The sequence below is a fragment of the Myodes glareolus genome, chromosome 14 (genome assembly GCF_982192425.1).
Source record: "Myodes glareolus chromosome 14, mMyoGla1.1, whole genome shotgun sequence".
In the NCBI taxonomy this organism is placed as follows: Eukaryota; Metazoa; Chordata; class Mammalia; order Rodentia; family Cricetidae; genus Myodes; species Myodes glareolus.
The window spans coordinates 42,792,958-42,810,833 of NC_142039.1; the positions used below are offsets into that span (position 1 = coordinate 42,792,958).

General features: G+C 40.3%; 1 protein-coding gene across 3 annotated transcripts in view; it reads left to right on the forward strand.

Annotated features, from left to right (window-relative positions):
- Dcdc2 (doublecortin domain containing 2) overlaps positions 1 to 17,876 on the forward strand; it is a 198,550-nt gene that overhangs the window by 166,448 nt on the left and 14,226 nt on the right. For all 3 annotated transcript variants that reach the window (XM_048428154.3, XM_085699324.2, XM_085699325.2), the window contains one exon: positions 11,026 to 11,126. In XM_048428154.3, coding sequence (XP_048284111.3) covers positions 11,026 to 11,126 — 101 coding nt within the window. The remainder of the gene's footprint in view (positions 1 to 11,025; positions 11,127 to 17,876) is intronic.

Consider the following 17,876-nt stretch of genomic DNA (forward strand, 5'->3'; position numbering starts at 1 on the left):
CTTAATACCAGCACTAGGGAGGTGGAGACAGTAAGGGATATGACTGGGTGGAGAGAGGAATATAAGGGAGAAGATAGGAGCTCAGATGCAGTCTGAAGTACAGTCTGAGGATGAAGTCTGAAGATGCAGTCGGAGGTGCAGTCTGAAGCAATCAGTCTGAAGACACAGTCTAAGACACGGTCTGAGGACACAGTCCGAGGAGGCAGTCTGAGGACAGGATTGCCCATTTGGTCTGAGGATTTGGTGGAGGTAAAAGGTCTCTCTAGTTACTGGTTATCCTGCTCTCTGATATCTCAGCTTTTACTACTTAATATCTGACTCAGGGTTTTTATAAAGAACAATTAGAATTCATGTTAAAATAGGTATGTGAATTTATTTGATCAAAATGTCTGTTTTGTGCTGATATCATTGTCATTTTTACTACTATAGCTCTACAGTGCAATTTGAAATTAGACATGATGATACATACTTTTTTTTAGTAATCCTTTATTATTTAATTACTCAATTGTTCATTGTTGTTTAATCTAGCCTTGGAGTTTCTGTGTTTCCAGATAAAGCTGTAAGTCTTTCTTTTAGTTTTGGAGACGAATTTTGTTGGAATTTTGATGAGGATTGCATTGCACCTGTAGGTTGCTTTTGGTAAGATGGCCAGTTTTCCTATATTAATGCAACTAATCTATGAGCAAACATGAGAGGTCTTTCCATCTTCTGGCATCTCACTCAATTTCTTTCTTCAATGAATTAAAGTTTTTAATCATACAGGTCTCTCACTTGCTTGATTAGAGTTACCCCAAGATATTTTATGTTATTTGAGAATATTGTGAAAGGTGTTATTTCTCTGATTTCTTTCTCAGTCTGTCATTTTTATATAGGCAGGCTACTGATTTTTTTGTGTGTGTGTTAATTTTGTATCCAACTGTTTTGATGAAAGTGTTTATCAGCTCTTAGGGCCATTTATGTAGAAATGTCATCTATGTTATCTGTAAATAGTGGTACTTTGACTTCTTCCTTTCCAGTTTGTATCTCCTTGATCTCCTTCAGTTGTCTTATTGCTCTGCTTGAAACTTGAAGTACTATATTGAATTGGTATGGAAAGAGTGGATGGCCTGTCTTGTTCCTGAGTTTAGTGGAATTGTTTTTGAGTTTCTCTCCTTTTAAATTGCTGTTGGCTATGGGCTGACTGTCAACTGCCTTTATTATATTAAGATATATCCCTTGTTTCTCTAATCTCTGCAGAACTTTTACCATGAAGGGGTGTTGGATTTGCTCAAAGGCCTTTTCTGCATCTATTGAGATGATCGTGTGGTCTTTGTCTTCCTGTTTTTTATATGGTGGATTACCTGTTTGCTGGCCTACTTGCTTCTCTGTCATGGTTGGCTTGTAGGCTCCCAGAGAAGGCGTGCTAGAGTTGGGAATTGAAATAAGAGGATGAGTGTGGAGGAAATTTGGAGAAGATCTTCTGGATCCACTGAAGATGGGGGCGGAGATTAGGGGAAGGCTGCATCAGGTGTTCTGCTACAAAGATGGAGCTGAGACTGGAGGATTGGATTTGGAGGAGAGGAGGGAAGGGTGAAGGTCTGTAGTCAGGCTGCCTACTTTCCTGGCTGGCATGGCCTGTGGCTACCCATGGGAAAGGCTGCTGGAGTTGGTGACTGTTGGGAAGAACTGTGTGTTCCACTGGAGATGGAGGCAGAGAGTGGAAAAACCTGTAGCAGGTGGTCTGTACAGAGATGGGAGTGCTGAAGGAGAACTGGATTTGGAGGAGAGGAGAGGGGTAAAGATCCTCACCAGCCTGTTTCCCTGGCCTCTGAGGTTAGAGTGCTCCTAGGGAATGCTTACTGGTGTTAGAGGCTGGGATAATGGAATGAGTAGAGGAACGAAGGTTTTTGGAGAAGGTTTATGTCCATTGGAGATGGACACCAGAGAGAACAGAAGGCCACAGTTTACTACACTACTACATAGTAGTAGTCACATCTGCTACAGAGATGGAATAAGACCGGGGATTTTCTCAGGAAGAAAGAAGGAAGTGGTGCCAATTTGCAGTTAACCTATCTGCTTCCCCGGCTAGAGTGTCCTGTGGGTTCCCAGGGAATGCCTGCTGGAGTTGGGGGCTGGGGTAAAGTAATGAGTCTGGGAAGAGACATCTGAAGGAGGAGATCTGTGTGATCTACTGGAGATGCAGGGATGGGGTGAATACATGTGTGTGTATGTGTGTGTATGCACGCGCACACATGGGCACAATTGTAGCAGGGATGAAACTGGAGGATTAGATTTGAAGAATTAGAGGAAAAAAGGGTTAAGATCCTACTTGCTTCTCTGGCTGGAGTCAATTTATATGATTTATTACATTTATTGTCTTAATGTATATTAAGCTATTTCCGTGTCTCTGGTATAAAGCCAACTTGATCATGGAGACAATCTTTGTGACATATACTTGTATTGAAGTTTGCAAATGTTTTATTGAAGATTTTTATATCTATGTTCATAATGAATATTAGTCTGTATTTGGTACGGGAGGTCCTTATGCCTATTTGTTGCTTTTATTGGTTAATGAATAAAGAAATTGACTTGGCCTATGAGCAAGGTAGAAGGAAGGCAGAGTCAGAGAAAAGCTGCCAGAGACGAATGCTAGAACCTTACTTGGTAAGCCACAGCCACATGGCGATATACAGATTAAGAGAAATGGGTTAAATTAATATAAGAGTTAGCCAATAAGAAGTTAGAGCTAATGGGCAAAACAGTGATTTAATTAATACAGTTTCTGTGTGATTATTTTGGGTCTAAGCTACCGGGTGACTGGGAACCAACAAGCTGCCTCCTACAACATGTATCTTTATCTCTTTCTGTGTGTGTGTATCTTTACCTGGTTTTGCTGTTAGACTAATACTAGCTTTGTAGAAGGAAGGGCACCTTCTTTTATGTATATGTGTGTGTGTGTGTATATATATACATATATATATATGAATGAAAATGTACATATACATGCATATGTATGTAAACAAGTATTAGTTGGGGGCTGGAGAGATGGCTCAGAGGTTAAGAGCACTGACTGCTCTTCCAGAGGTCCTGAGTTCAATTCCCAGTAACCACGTGGTGGCTCACAACCATCTATAATGAGATCTGGTACCCTTTTCTGACCTGCAGCAGACATGCAGACAGAATACTGCATATATAATTAATAATTTTTTTAAAAAAGTATTAGTTGTAAATTTTTTTGGATGTCTGGTAAAATCCTGCTTTGAATTCGTCTGGATCTGGGCTTCTTTTAGTCAGAAGGCCTTTTATTACTCATTCATCTTCCTTTTTATGGATCTTTGTAAATGGTTGATCTCGTGTTCTAACTTGCTGGTCTGGGTGTATCAAAAACTTCTCCATTTCTTTAAGATTTTCTGATTTAATGGATTATAAATCTTTAACTCATTTGTATGACAGTCTTAATTTCTTTTGTATCTGTTATGCCATTTACCTGTTCATTTCTGAGTCTGTTAACTTGGATCCTCCATTTCTTTTGGTGTCTGCTCCAGAGTCTGTGGATCAAGCAAGACCTTATCAAAGAACCAGTTCTTAGATTTGCTGATTATGAACAGGATTTGTGAAAGTTACTCAAGTTGAAAGAGAAGAACAATTCAGTAATTATGATGAGTTAAAACTGATTTTCAGAATAGTTCTTTAAAGCTATAAATGAAAAATGAAAGCTTTACATATCTGTTAGTTTAGGCAAACCTACTCAGAAGTAATTTATTGTCCAGAGTCACATATATCTGTCATAGATTTCAAAAATTATGTAAAACTTATATAGTTTATAAAGCAAAATATCACAAATTGTATATGTTAGAAATACGTGCTTTGGTTTTATACTCTGAAGAAAACTTCTGACTTTGAGGAAAACATAAAACATCTATATCTAAAAAGAACAAAATGTAAATGCAGACATAAGAGCAAAATTACCCATGTTTTAGAGAAATCAGTGATAATAATCTTTTGCCTTCTATCTACACTCAGGATATTTTGTTACATTTATTTAAGTTAAGATAAAATGCATGTGTTTAAAATAAATTCTATGCAAATATTTGATAGTCAAATCTGTACATAATTTCATAGCTGATGATAGCTGATACCCTGTAGTGGGAGTCGGAGAGCAGAAAGAAACCATATATTTCAGGCTAGAGATATAAAAGCACAGCCTGTGTAAGTGTGTGAAGTTATTTTCATGTAACTTTATAAATGGCTGAAGGAAACTAGGACTTGCAATGTTCGTGTCTTTATGGAGAGTTTGTGCTTGAGTTGCCATGAAACACAATGAGAGATTCGTGACTGGAAAAAATTCAGTTCTGTTTCTGTTCAAGTGGATGTTCTTAGAACATTGGCTGTCCTTGTGATGAGATGTTAATTTGGTGGTGGTGGTGTGTGTGTTGGTGCCTGTTTGTGTACACATGAATGAGTCATGAGGGGTCCATGACCTCTGTAAGGGTCTGATGAGAGCTGGCTGACCTCCATAAGGGAGCGCTATTCTACATGTTTCTTCCTTTCTGCTTCCGTGTTTGCTAGCCCTCACAGGAACTCCTTTCCTCCTGGACCACCTCTCTGTGTGTGCTTTAATTTTCAGTAGCATGTTGTGATGTCAGCAATCTGTGTCTATGAAGAAACATATGGAAATTCAGTATATTTAACATACACAGGTACTTACCCTAATATTAAGCTGACAGAAACTGCTTTTATTTCATCTTCTGAATTCTTGTTTAAATTCTGTCTCTGTTGACTGAGGTGATGCATAGACTGTTTCCTTAGAAATGGGTCAACATTCTCTTCTTAGAGTATTGTTTTATGTATTCAAAGTTAGAAACTCTTCTTCCCTTACATTGTCCCAGTAATCCGTTAGCTTTAATAAGCTGTATCTAAAACTTAAAACTTTATTTTAAATTTAACATTTTATCAGGTGATCATAGTAGTATATTGAAAAAAGTATTCACAGCCATCAGAATTTTCTTCACATAGCTTTTAGTTAACAAATAAAGTTTTCATATAATATTTAGGACTGACCACCAGAATACTATTTTTTCTAATTCATCCTGATATTTGATTTGTCTTCAGCATTAAATTGTGAGGTATATAAAACTACTTGAGAATAATTTTTAACAATTCTGTTGATAGGTCAAGGAGATGGCTCTATGAGTATGAATGCTTCTTGCAAAAGTAGATATGGGTTCAAATTGCTAGTGCTCACATAAAGAGCTGAATACATCAGCATTGTTTGAGGAGCTTTGAGAGATCCTGTTTCCTGTGTCAGGGAGAAAGTGATAGAGTAGATCTCCCTCTGACAGCCTAACAGGCATGCGTGTGCTCACCTGTACATACATGTGCACATTGTACACACACAGGGGGGGATAATGAATAAATAAATAGGTATGTATGTGAAAAACAGTTTGGTTGAGAAAAGATTATTGCCATGGAGGGACTGATTGTCACCAGTTATAGGACTGAATCACAGCTTATCAATTATTTGATCACTTTTTTTTTTTAATCTGAGGATGGTAATGAGCTGAAATTCGAGGTCCTTGGAGTCAGAGCATCTTTTATCTCAGCTGTGGTCGCTGGAAGCCTGGAAGTCACCAGGGTTCCTTTCCCATTTCAGCATGAGAAACAGATTCATGTTTATTTTGAACAGCACAGCCGTGAGATGAGATGCCTTCCCTACCTCAGCATCTCTGTTTTTGTATTTTAGGCAATAAAACTCATAAGAGATAAGTGAAAAATAATTGAGGAGCATTTTTATTTTTCCCGGAGCGTTTGTTATTGCTTTACAGTGTAATATGCACTAAAATGCCCATTCATGATACAAGGAGAAAAGATGAGAGCTGGACTCGGGTGTAGTGTGCATCCAAGCATTGAATTCGATCCTCGGTGTAGTAATTGAATGAGAGCAGTATTGTGTATCGAGTTCATCCTTGCTCCTTAGTTTCTCAGCAAATAGCTTTGATTACAAAGGTTTCAGGCAGAGGAAGCATTAAAATATTGGATCCCTTTTATTCTGGCAGTTGTTTGCATTGGGGGATGGTGGTGATGACATTTGCATGCTGTAGGGGAGGAAGAGAGGCTGATAATAGCTGCTCTGGGAGAAAAAACAAAAGACCAGGAGAAGGGATTGTTTTTTGCCCACTATCTTCTTGGCAAGAAATGGAGAGGGGTCTGAGTTCCCTCCATTTGTCTTTGCACAGCAAGTTTCTGCTGGAGTTGGAAGGTTTTGTTTTTGTTTTTCTGGACCATTATAATTGGACCTGTAATGTTTTAGCTGCTTCTGACTGCTATAGCAAATGACCCAGGGTTGTCCCAAAACAACACCAAGGGTGTAGCTCTAGGAGCCAGACTTCCAACACAGACTCAGAATCAAAGGAAGAACTGTGTCCTGACTGTTCTGGTTCCCAGAGGCAGTGTCCTTTGCTAAGGATTCCCTTCCATTTTCACAGCCAGTGATGTCACCAGGTCCTGTCTCACTTTCTGCCCCATTCTCTGGCTCCCTTTTCACTTTCAGGCATCACTGTAACTGTTTGGATCACATCAAGTTTAGCTGGTGAACCCTTACTTCTCTGTTCTATGCAGTGTAAGGTGGCCACAGTTTCCTAGTGTTCTGATGTGGGCATCTCTGGCGCACTACTATTTAGACTTCCACACATAAGCAATTCATCCATCCCGATCTAGGTTGTACTTCAGTTCCCTTGGTCCTCAAGTGCTTTTGTTCTTCCATCCCATCTCTATTCAAACACTATCCTGCCAAGTGTGGCCAGCTTGGATTAAAGGTCCTACAAAAACAGAGACTGAAGTGAGTGTGTTTATATACTGTTGGCTCCTCAGTTATGTAAATAAGCCTCACTGTCCAGCCACCTTCTGATGTCCCTGTGCTGGGTTCTGTTCATTGCTGGAGGCAATAGTGAACAAGGTGGACACATCCCTGCTCTCTGCTTTGGGAGGAAGTGATGGGCAGAAAGTTAACAAACAAATGAGCACCAGGCAGAGGAGGACAATGAGCCACTGAGTGAGTGTTGGCTGCTGACACTGGGATGAAGAATGCTTTTCTTAGAACTGAATGGCAAAGAGTAGCAATCATGTGAAAATGGCAGAGGGTGTGGGAAGTAAAAAGCTGCATTATAGCCAGTACCCAAAGCCTTTAATCCCAGCACTCAGGAAGCAGAGGTAGGTGGATCTTGTGAGTTTGAGGTCAGCCTGGTCTACAAGAGCTAGTTCCAGGATGGCTAGGACTGTTACACAGAGAAACTCTGTCATGAAAGACCAAAACCAAACCAAAACAACAAAACAAACAAAAAATCTGCATGATTTAAGTTGGGTTTCTGTTAGGAACAGGACGAAGGTCAGTGTACAAGATGTACAAGGATGTACAAGAAGGGGAGAAGTGTGCCGCTCAATCCCAGTTCTTTATGTCACGTGAAAAACTTGTGTTCTAAGGCATGGTGGAAAGATATCAGGGTTTCTAGGCTTTGGGATGAATTAAATAGTGTGTGTGTGTGTGTGTGTGTGTGTGTGTGTGTGTGTGCATGTGGTGTGTAAAGGCCAGAGACTGACTTCTAGTATCTTCCTCAATCATATTCCATCTTGTCTTTTGAGACAGGCTCTCTCACCGAACCTGGAGCTGGCTCTCTGATTTGACTCACTGGCTGCGCAGTCAGCCCCAGGCATCCTCTTGTATCTGCTACATCTGGCTGTTACCTCCTCCTCCTCTTTTTAACATGGGTGCTGGAGTTTGATTCATATCCTCATGCTTGTGTAAACTGAGCCATGCATTTAGCTCAAATTAAATAATTTTTATATTTATTCTTTTAACCCAAACTTTATTTTGGAAGACATGTAAAAAATGCTGTGAGATTAGCCAAACTGAAAGTCTTACAGATGTCAGTGAATATTTGTGTAGACAGAATAGCCATTCTGAAGCCATGGGGCTTCACTTTGGATCATACTCTTTCACCATCATTTACATTGTTATGTACTTATCAGCCCTCCCCCTACACACAAGAGACAAATACATGGCGGAGTTAAAACTGGAAATCTCCTTTGTATCCCCTTGTATGACCTTTGTCTTTGCCCGCATTCCCTTTCTGTCTTCAAAGCTTGCTTCCCTCCTTTGGAAGCTTGCACGGTGCCTTCTGGTACTATGAACTCTAGTCCTCAGGACTGACCAGGAGCTTCAGAAAGGATTCTCATACCTGGCATTAGGGTTTTTGTTGGGGAAACATGGTCAGCGCAGATAGGAAGGATTAATTAAAACTGTGAGGCGAATAACAGTGTACAGGTGACTCAAAGGGAGAAACAGTGTGAGGGAACTTTAATTTGGAAGAGGTTGGGAGATAAATACAGGAGAAAGGAGCAGGGATTAAACTAGCAGCAAAGATATCTGAAAAATCATAAGGCATTATATCATTGTCTACCTATAATTATGTAGAACATATATAAGTAAATCTATGTAAAAATTACATAGAACATATATAAGTAAAAAAATACATATATGGGTTTACTTTTGAATACCACATGGACTCCTGATCTTGGTGACAGGCATATTTACATTGAAATTCTATTGTAGATAACATTTGTAGGTAATGGCAAGAATTTGATGCTTACATCATACTTGGCACTGTCAGTCCAGCTTGACAAACATTTTCTCAAAACCTGCATGAAGGCAGCCACTGTGGCAGGCATAACACTCACTAACATAAAACTTGTTCAAAGGCAGTCACTGTGGCAGGCATAACACTCACCAACACAAAACCTGTGATCTTCACCCAAAGGACTTGTAGAGCAGCAAGATCAAGACAGAACAAGTAATAGAGATTGATAAGTTAAGCAATGATTCAAGAATCATTGAGATAATGAGTACTGGGGGGAAATGGCAGATTTTGTTGGGACATCTGTCTCTGGGCCATGAGATATTGGAAGGGTGTTTATTTCCTTCATCTTCTAACTTTTCTAAATTGTGAACATGCCATATCAAAATGAGTAACAAGACTACTTTTGAAAGCCATGATTTTCTCTAAGAATGAAGGGCATCACCACCTTTAACCTTAGCATTTATAGTGAGAATGAATTGGTTTCCCAATGGGTTGCTCCATATAGCTCTGGTTTCTGTTGACTGTGATGAACTTTTACCTTTTACTCCAATCCAACCCCCCTTCCCTGAAACTAGAGGGAATAGCTTTCAGCATCTCCCCTCATTGAAGAATGAGCCCCCAGCCCCAGTCCAGGTCAACCCCTCCATGATTGTACGTTCTGTACATATCCCAAGGTGGATCTTGCTGACTTGTCTTTCTGCTGTCTGTTCTTGAGACTGACACTTGCTATCCAAGGACCATTTTAACTTGACATTATTGGTTTCAAGACAGTATCACGTTATGTCCCAGGCTGTCCTAAATTTGTCTGATCTATCTGCCTTTACCTTCTGAGTGCTGGGATTACCGGGGTGCATTACTTAGACAAGTTTATGCTTGTTGGGTTGGAGCCCATGACTTATACACAATAGGCAAACACTCCACTGAGCTACATCCCAGCCTCACTTGTTATTAATGAATGTGCTTTTTCTACCTAGCAGGGCATCTTTTCTAAAATACATCTGTTGACAATTTGTAGCTCTGCTTGACAGAGGTAGACATTGACAGTGACTATGAGTTCTGAAAACACATTCTGTTGTTATAATAAATTATAGAGCATCCCCTGTGTTGTCTCTTTGTAAATAAGCTCAATATTTGGAGTAAGTCATAGCTACAGTCTATGTGTCTGTCATCTAAGAAAGGAATGTGAGTTGTGCCTGAGTTTCCATCCCTCCTCACTTCTCTTCCTTCCCTATGTCTAGGAGACCCCAGGCCTCTGAGCAGCTGGTGGAGGTCAGTTTCTCTCTGCGTTGTTGGGCTGTAAGCAGTCATAGGGAACAGATGACATTTGTGAGTGCTCTACCATTGTCCCGTGTCCCAGCCTGGGTGCTACACCTCATTCATATGGTTGTTCCTCAACAAATGTAAACATATGTTTTGTGTGTAGTGAAGGTTGACCTTGGAACTTCAGCCATGTGTCCTGCTTTGTGGCATATATTAAGTAATTTTTCCAGCAAACATGCCCCTGTTACAGAAATAGAAATGACCTGAAGACCAAAGAGAAGCGGTTTCTACATTGTAGGGGTAATCAAACCTGGGGTAGACTGTCAGCAAAGGAGGTAAAGTTTCCGTGTCTGGAGAGCCTGAAAAATTGAGACAGAGCAGACGTACGTGAGGGTGGCTGCAGCACTAGATCTGTCTGGAAGCAAGTAGACAGACAGAATGATGGAAGGCTCTGGGATTTGATTATTGGCCTGGAGAAGGGAAGGCCGAGGGGAGACATTGAAAGTCCTTCAAATATAGAAAATGGAGACTGCTGCTTTGCGGAAGGAAGCAGGTTGAAGGAGCTTATCCTAAATCCCTAGGGGCATAGGTCTCTTCTGTTGTCAAGGACATAAAGCCATGGGTTGTGAAATTCTTGTAGAAATCTGCAAAACTAAAGCATGTTTATTGTCTGGAGGGAGGCAGGAAGTCTACTGCTATGAGCCTGTTGCAATAAAAATGTGTTTCACTGCTCTGAATAGAGAGAATTGTTTGCCTATATGCTATTGAATGCATAGCATTCTCCAGGGAAATGGAAACTCCTAAGTGTTTTGTAAGGCAGGGGGCATTGTCACTGATTGCTGGCTAGGAGGACTGAAGTCTAGCCAGGAGCCCTTTCTGTCTCAGGACACTGGTGCCGCCCAGTCAGCAATGATAGATGAGCAGGCATTCCGGCAGAGCTCTGCTCGCCCAAGACAGCCTTATTGTGGCCACTGGACCTCTTCTCAGTTAAAACAGAAGACTTGGGGGCCAGCAACTTAAGTACTTGCTGTGAAAGAGGAAATGAATCTATATATTTATTTCCCTTCTGGCATTGCACTGTAATGTCAGCTTTCAGCCACACGATGTCACGATTGGATTTTGATTTTTTTTTCACCTGTGTTTGGCTCCGCAGCTGAAGGCATTTTCAAAGCTGGAACAGAGAGATCTGAAACGAGGGGGGCAGCAGAAGTCCAAGAAGACGAAGACACGCAAGTTGAGGTTCCTGTGGACCAGGTAATCCTCACACCTCTAAGCATTCACGGAAACTAGAACCGTAACTTTGGTTCCCCTCATGTGCTCAGGTGCCAAGGGGTCATATGATCTTTGGAGTGTAACTCGGTACCCCCAGTTCTTCCCAGTACTCCTCCAGAAAATATCCACCTGTCTCTCTTTAATGTGAAAATAGTGTGTTTTTAATAAGCAGGGGAGACAAGAGGGAGCTCCATGTAGGCCACAAGCTCACAGAGAAAGTCTGGTTTAAAATAGGAGCCTTGGCTGGGATTTTTTTTAACTAGGAAAAAAAAAGAAGTGTTTTTAAAATGCCATGATATTCTCTTCTTCGGGGTCTTTGAAATTTCTGTGGTTAGTTGTTTTTTGTTTGTTTGTTTGTTTTGTGTGCATGTGTTTTTTTTTAAAGGAATTGTCATATAAATACAAATCAAATGTTTTCTCTGTGTGTAGTAATTTCCTTTCCTAGGCCAAGAGAACAATGTACTCATTTGTGTTTCAGGAAGATGTGTTAACAGAAGAAATTAAGCCATGTTAATTCTAGCTAAATGCAAGAAGTAAGCCAGTTACCCATGTATTCCTGTGTGTGTGTGCATGTGAGTGTGTGTAGGTCAGAAGTAGACATCAAGCATCTTCCTCAGTTGTTCTATATCTTATTTCTGAGCTGGGGTTTCTCACTAACCCTGGAGCTCACTGACTTGACTAGACTAGCTGGCTAGCAAGTCCCTGGGACCCATGCCGCTACCTTTTCAATACTGGGCTAAAGATGTGTGCTATGCCCAGCTTTCATGTGGCTTCTGGACATCTGAAATTAGGTCCTCATGCTTGATAGCAGGTTCTTTACCCGCTGAGCCATCTCCCTAGACCCTATCACACTTTGTTTTTAATAAAGTAATTCTTTATTAAATATGAGTAGCATTATAGGAATTATAGGGTATTATTTCTTAACCTTTTTAATTTTTACACTGAAAGATTTTGGAGAGTTCATATTGATGAAACAATGAACTTTTTGAAGGCCCCACTGTGTGTGCCAACATGTTTACACCCAAGAATCCACCTGCATTCTAAAGGAGATTATAATAAAATTGAAGCCTAATTAACCAAACTATTGACCCTGGTACCATCTGGTGTAGAGATTATGTTATTCTAGTACTTTTAAGCTTCACGCCATATTGAAATCGTTTGGAGAACTTTAAAACAAAATACTTGAAAAGATTCTATTACACTTTTTTAATACATTCATGGAAATTCTATCTGGAGGGTTGGGGTTTAGTGCTAGACTCTGGAGGAAGGGAGAGATGACTAGGAATTGCCATGCATTTGTGACCATTACGTATTATTTCCTTTTCTGAAAGCAAATTTTACAATAGGGCAGATCCACACGTTTGTCTTAGCAGCGCAGCTGATGCTTGATTATTCCACCATACTTTCTGCACACACCGTCTTCCTATGAAAATCCCGATGTGCTAAAATTCACAGATTTCAAAAATCCAATTTATTTTCTAAGATTTGCTCTCACTAATAATTTTTCATAAACCCAGTTATAGTTGTTTTTTTTTCCTGGGAGAAAACAGAATTTTAATTTTACCGTGGAACCATAATTAAATATTGTATTTTCAGACAAAGAAGAGTAATCATGTATGTATAAAAGTGATTAGTTGTAGAAGCCAAGACTAATTTATATTCTAAAGTCAAAGAGAACACCATAGCATCACCAGTAAAGGAAATGTCTCTCCACTGATCACTTCTTAAGCAGTGTGTGCAGTTGTGAGAGGCATCTGTTTACTTAGGTGTTTTCTGATTTGGAGGGTGGGGCATGGGAGGGAGAATGGATGTATGATGTCACTAGATCAGCCTTGCATCTGCAGTGCTCGGTTTCTTATGGCCTGTGTGGAGATAACTGGATAAAATGCAGCAGGGCAGGAGTGACAGATGAACCTCAAATGCTGGATGAGAGCGGCACCAACACACAGAACGACTTGGAGGAAAGAAAGCACATGGTAGAGGCTCCTCCTTGCTTCCTTTGCTCCATTCCACACAGTGCTGGGATCCTCAGGCCCATTTACTCCATGCTGGGCACCAGGGGCTGGGGGCTGGTCTCAGAGCCACTTTTGTGTCCTACGTAGCCATGATCTTAGTATTGAAACCAGCAAGGGTATGGAGAGATCCATTAGCTCCATACCAATGAGAACAGCTCTAAAGAAGACAACCCTGCATGTTCTGCATTAAATAGCAGCCGCCTTTCATCAGGTACACGCTGAGGGCCAGGAACCACATGATTCTTAAATAACCCTGGTGACAATCTGACAGGCAGGCCTTCCTTACTATCCTCACATTCTGTGCATACATACACATATGTAAACACACACATACATATATATATATACACACACACACATACACATATGTAAGTGTATGTATGTGTTTGTTCTGTTTTCACCATGTAGACCCCAGGAATTGAGGTCTTCAGGCTTGGCAGCAGTCACCTTTACCCACAGCCTTCTCATTAGACCTGAATTTTTTCTAAAAATGTTTGTATAATGAATGGCTTTGGAGAGCAAAGGTGGTGACTTCCTCAGTGGAAGCAGTTTTGTCTCTAGACGGATATTTGGCTATTTGTGAGGATGCTTTGTTGTCAAAACTTAGTGAGTTTTGTTGGATCTGGTGAGTAATGGCCAACAGTGCCATTAATTACCTGTAATGAACATACAGGTAATTATGTTCATTACATAATTACATAATTACCTCCCCAACAAAAACTATGTGACCCATAAGTGATGAGAGGCCCGGTCTCTTTATTGTCCTCTAATAATAAAGGAAATGGCTCCTGTGGTTCAAAACCAGGACAGTTTACTGCCCATTATAAAGATTTAATGCCATTGAGTCTCATACTTAAGATTGGCTGAGAAGGCAAAATTTTATGATATATGTATATATATATTCATAATAAAAGTAATGAAAAAAGATCTGGGCTCCCCAAGCCTGGAACTCTATTTCTGACAGGCAAACCACAGAGAGGTTATTATGTAGCCCTTTCCCATGGAGTAAACATGGGAAACACTCTGACCATTTTTGACTTTTGCTTCTATGAAGCTCTAGAAGATTAGTGTGTTTGCCATAAAGGAGGCAGACCCTCAGTTCGTCATGCCCTTCTGTCATCTCCAGCATATGTGCTCATGGAGGGCATGTCGTGGGCTCATGTATCTACATTATGGCAAGTTTCAGCCAAGAGTCAGAGTTCTGTCCCTAATCCAGATTCATTTTATTAGTTAGAGACTAGCAATGTTCACGAAGTTCTATTGCTATGACCATAACATCTGCCAGAGATAATTTAGGAGAAGAAAGGTTTATCTTGTATCATGCTTCAAGTCTATCATTGTATGGTATCCAGAACAGAATTCTGGTTGTGTATGATGGACCAGGAATTAGAGAGCAAGGCCAGAACCTGGGCTGACGCTATAGCCTTCCAAAGCTTCCAGCAGCAAGGTTCTACTCCCGAAAGGTTCCATCACCTTTCAGAAGGCGCCACTAGCTGGGGCACAAGCATTCAAAGCATAGTCTTTTGGGGGAAATTTTCAGAGTCTAGCCATTGTAGTGGTGGGCCTAGTACTGCTTTGAAACTCGTGGGGAGATGCTTACGTATCTAGGAAGTCCACACCAAATGGCTTTTGTTAGGGGAGAATTTAGGTCTAATAAGAGTAAGGCAGACTGGGCAGTGGTGGTGCATGCCTTTAATCCTAGTACCCAGGAGGCAGAGTCCAACATATTTCTGAGTTCAAGACCAGCCTAGGCTACACAGAGAAACCCTCTCTTGAAAAAAGAATAATACTGGACTTCTTTTTTGTTTTTGTTTTTCAAGACAGGGCTTGTGTGGATACCTTTAAAGTCTGTCCTGGAATTTGTAGATTAGGCTGACCTCAAACTCGCAGAGATCTGCCTGCCTCTGCCTCCCAAGTGCTGGGATTAAAGCATGCGTCACCAACCTCCAGCCTAAGGCTAGACTTTTTAAAATTTATATTTTTTTGCATGTATATTTCAAATCAACCTAGGGTGGATGGACAAGAACCAGATTACCTGATACCCACCATTGGTGACCTGTGTGCCACTGTGAACCTTCAGAACACAATGTTTTTCCAAAGTCATGAGGCAAGAAATGAGTCTACTTTGTATTTATTGATTAAATTGCCTTTAACCACTAAGGATCAGAAAATAGAGGCTCTCCATCTGAGAGAAACAAGCAAAAAAGTACCTTTAAAAAAATTTTGGTTTTTCAAGACAGGGAAACAAGTACAATTAAAATATAAACAGATTCTCAGAACATGTATGGAGTATTCTGCATGAAAGAGACCTTGGCAGGTGGGTCCAAACCACTCAGGTGAGGGACAGACACACCATGCAGATGGAGCTTATATGGTAGAATTTATTGAGAGAATGGGAATGAAAAAGGTGGAGAGGAGGGAAAAGATGACCTTTGGGAACAGGAGCTGTGGAAGAGAAGAGAGAGAGAGAGAGAGAGAGAGAGAGAGAGAGAGAGAGAGAGAGAGAGAGAGAGAGAGAGAGAGAGATACAGAGAGAGAGAGAGAGAGATACAGAGAGAGAGATACAGAGAGAGAAAGAGGAAGAGGAAGAAGAGAAGTTTCACCTTTTAAAGGGACAAGGTAGTGCCTGCCCTGCACACAGGCCGGAGGCAGGGTTGACACACTCTGTCAGGTCGTCAAAGGGCAGGGCCAGGTGTGCCTAAATGCTAACAGAGTTTACCAAGGGTTTAGGTTGTTTGATAGCTTAGCCCACCAATGCATAACTGACTTTGAGTAGTAAAGAGAATTTCAAAATGGCCTTATGCTGAGATGTTTTGTTAAATAATATAGAAACACCATCCTGAGTGCTGGAGCAGACAAAGTTTTATTTTGTTGTTGTTTTAATTGGATGTATGGCATTTGTTATTTTCTGATGCATATATTTTACCTATATATTTCAGCCGAAGTTATGCGTGTAATGTTTTCAAGGCAACCATTTTGACAAGGGTTATATAGCGAAAAGCACACTTCCTCACCCTACCTATCCCCATCTCTGTTTCTATTCCTGGAGGTAACCAACTTGGGTTAATTTATTTCACATTTTCTGGAATATATAATACCCTAATTTAACACCTCTGAGGTCTTTAAGGCTTATACAAGGGCATGTGGCATTTTAATAATTTTCTTTTATAATCTTGTCACCTCAGATTTTATGAAACTAATCTCTTGATTTTATTTTTTACAATTTAGTTTGCTTATGGAACCTTCTCCCTAATGATGATGGGAGCTGGTTACTTGATCGCTTGTCCTTCCTTCCTCCCACCCTCAACACAGTTTACAAACATACCTTTTCTTCTTCTTTCTAATATTTTTATAATTAATTTTGCTGGTTTAATTTTTAATCTGCAAGTTATCCTATCTGCGAACCTTCTTTGTAGACTCTAGTTACGCTGTCTCCTTCCTTCCTCCCATCCTGACTGTTACCCATTGTTTTTTGCTTAGGTTTCCATACACCTCTTCCTGAAGCTCTGGGTGTCCACTTGATCCATTATGCACATTTTGTGAATATGCAATCTTTTTTTGTCATTTTCTCAAGCCCTCTAGTCACTGAAGCTATTTGGTTTGTCTCAGCATCTACTTCTCAGATTGGCCTGCTTATTTTCCTTATCATTATTTGGGAAATTCCCTTTGTTTTTCAGGGGATGGATCCTGGTATTTGGATTACATGCCTTCTTTCTTTGCTAAACCTTCATTAAAGAAAAGTTGCCCATACAAAATGAAGGTGTAATCACTTTTCCTTTAGTAGTTGCCAGAAAAATGTTTCATAGGAGGTACATTGTATGGGAGAGACTTTTCAGGAGTATTGGGGGCATACAGAGGCAAGTGGTCTATCTACTGAGATACAGCCCAAGCGAGAGGTGTTTTATATCTGAAAGTTGCCTTGATTTCTCTACCCAAACTTGACTCTCAGTATGGCTAGATATAAAATTCTGGGGTCACATGACTTCTCTCAAGACTTTGAAAACCTTGCTCAATTTGGCTTCCCATTCAGGAGGGCAGTTTGGTAGCTTTGCCTTTCCTGAAATTCTGATTAACACTTCCCCCATCTCTGGGTTCATTTCTTTGTTCCTCGCATTCAGACAGTTTCTAAGTAGGCTCCTTGGTGTAGGTCTTTTGCTTGCTGACTACTTGTTGTACTTCTCTTATTCTGTTAATGTTTGATTCTAGTTCTGGAAGGCATGTTGAATTGTTTCTTTGAGAATCTTCTTTCTGGAACTTCAGTATTTGTATAGAGGATATACTGAAACCATAATTATCTCTTCTGCTTTGTATCTCTATGAATTGTTTGTTAGATTTTTTTAAAAAGTGAGTTTATATCATATATGTCTCTTACATTTTTAACATCAAATATACAGGGTATAAGTCACACCCAGAAGCACACTCTGCCAGGGACTGAGCTCATTGCCTTGTGCTTGCTCGGCAGGGACTCTTTCAATGTCACATACTTTCAGCCCCTTCTGTTGATATTCTCACCTGGGTTATGTCCTTAACTTCTAGATACTTTCATATTTTCTGATCCATGTGTGGTGTGTACTTGATTGTATATATGTGCATATGAGTACATGTGTATGTAGAAACTGGAGGTTTGACTTTGAGTGTCTTTCTGTTACCCTTAACCTTATTTTTTGAGCACAGGTGTCTCAGTAAACCAGGAGCACATTAGTTTGAATCAACAGAC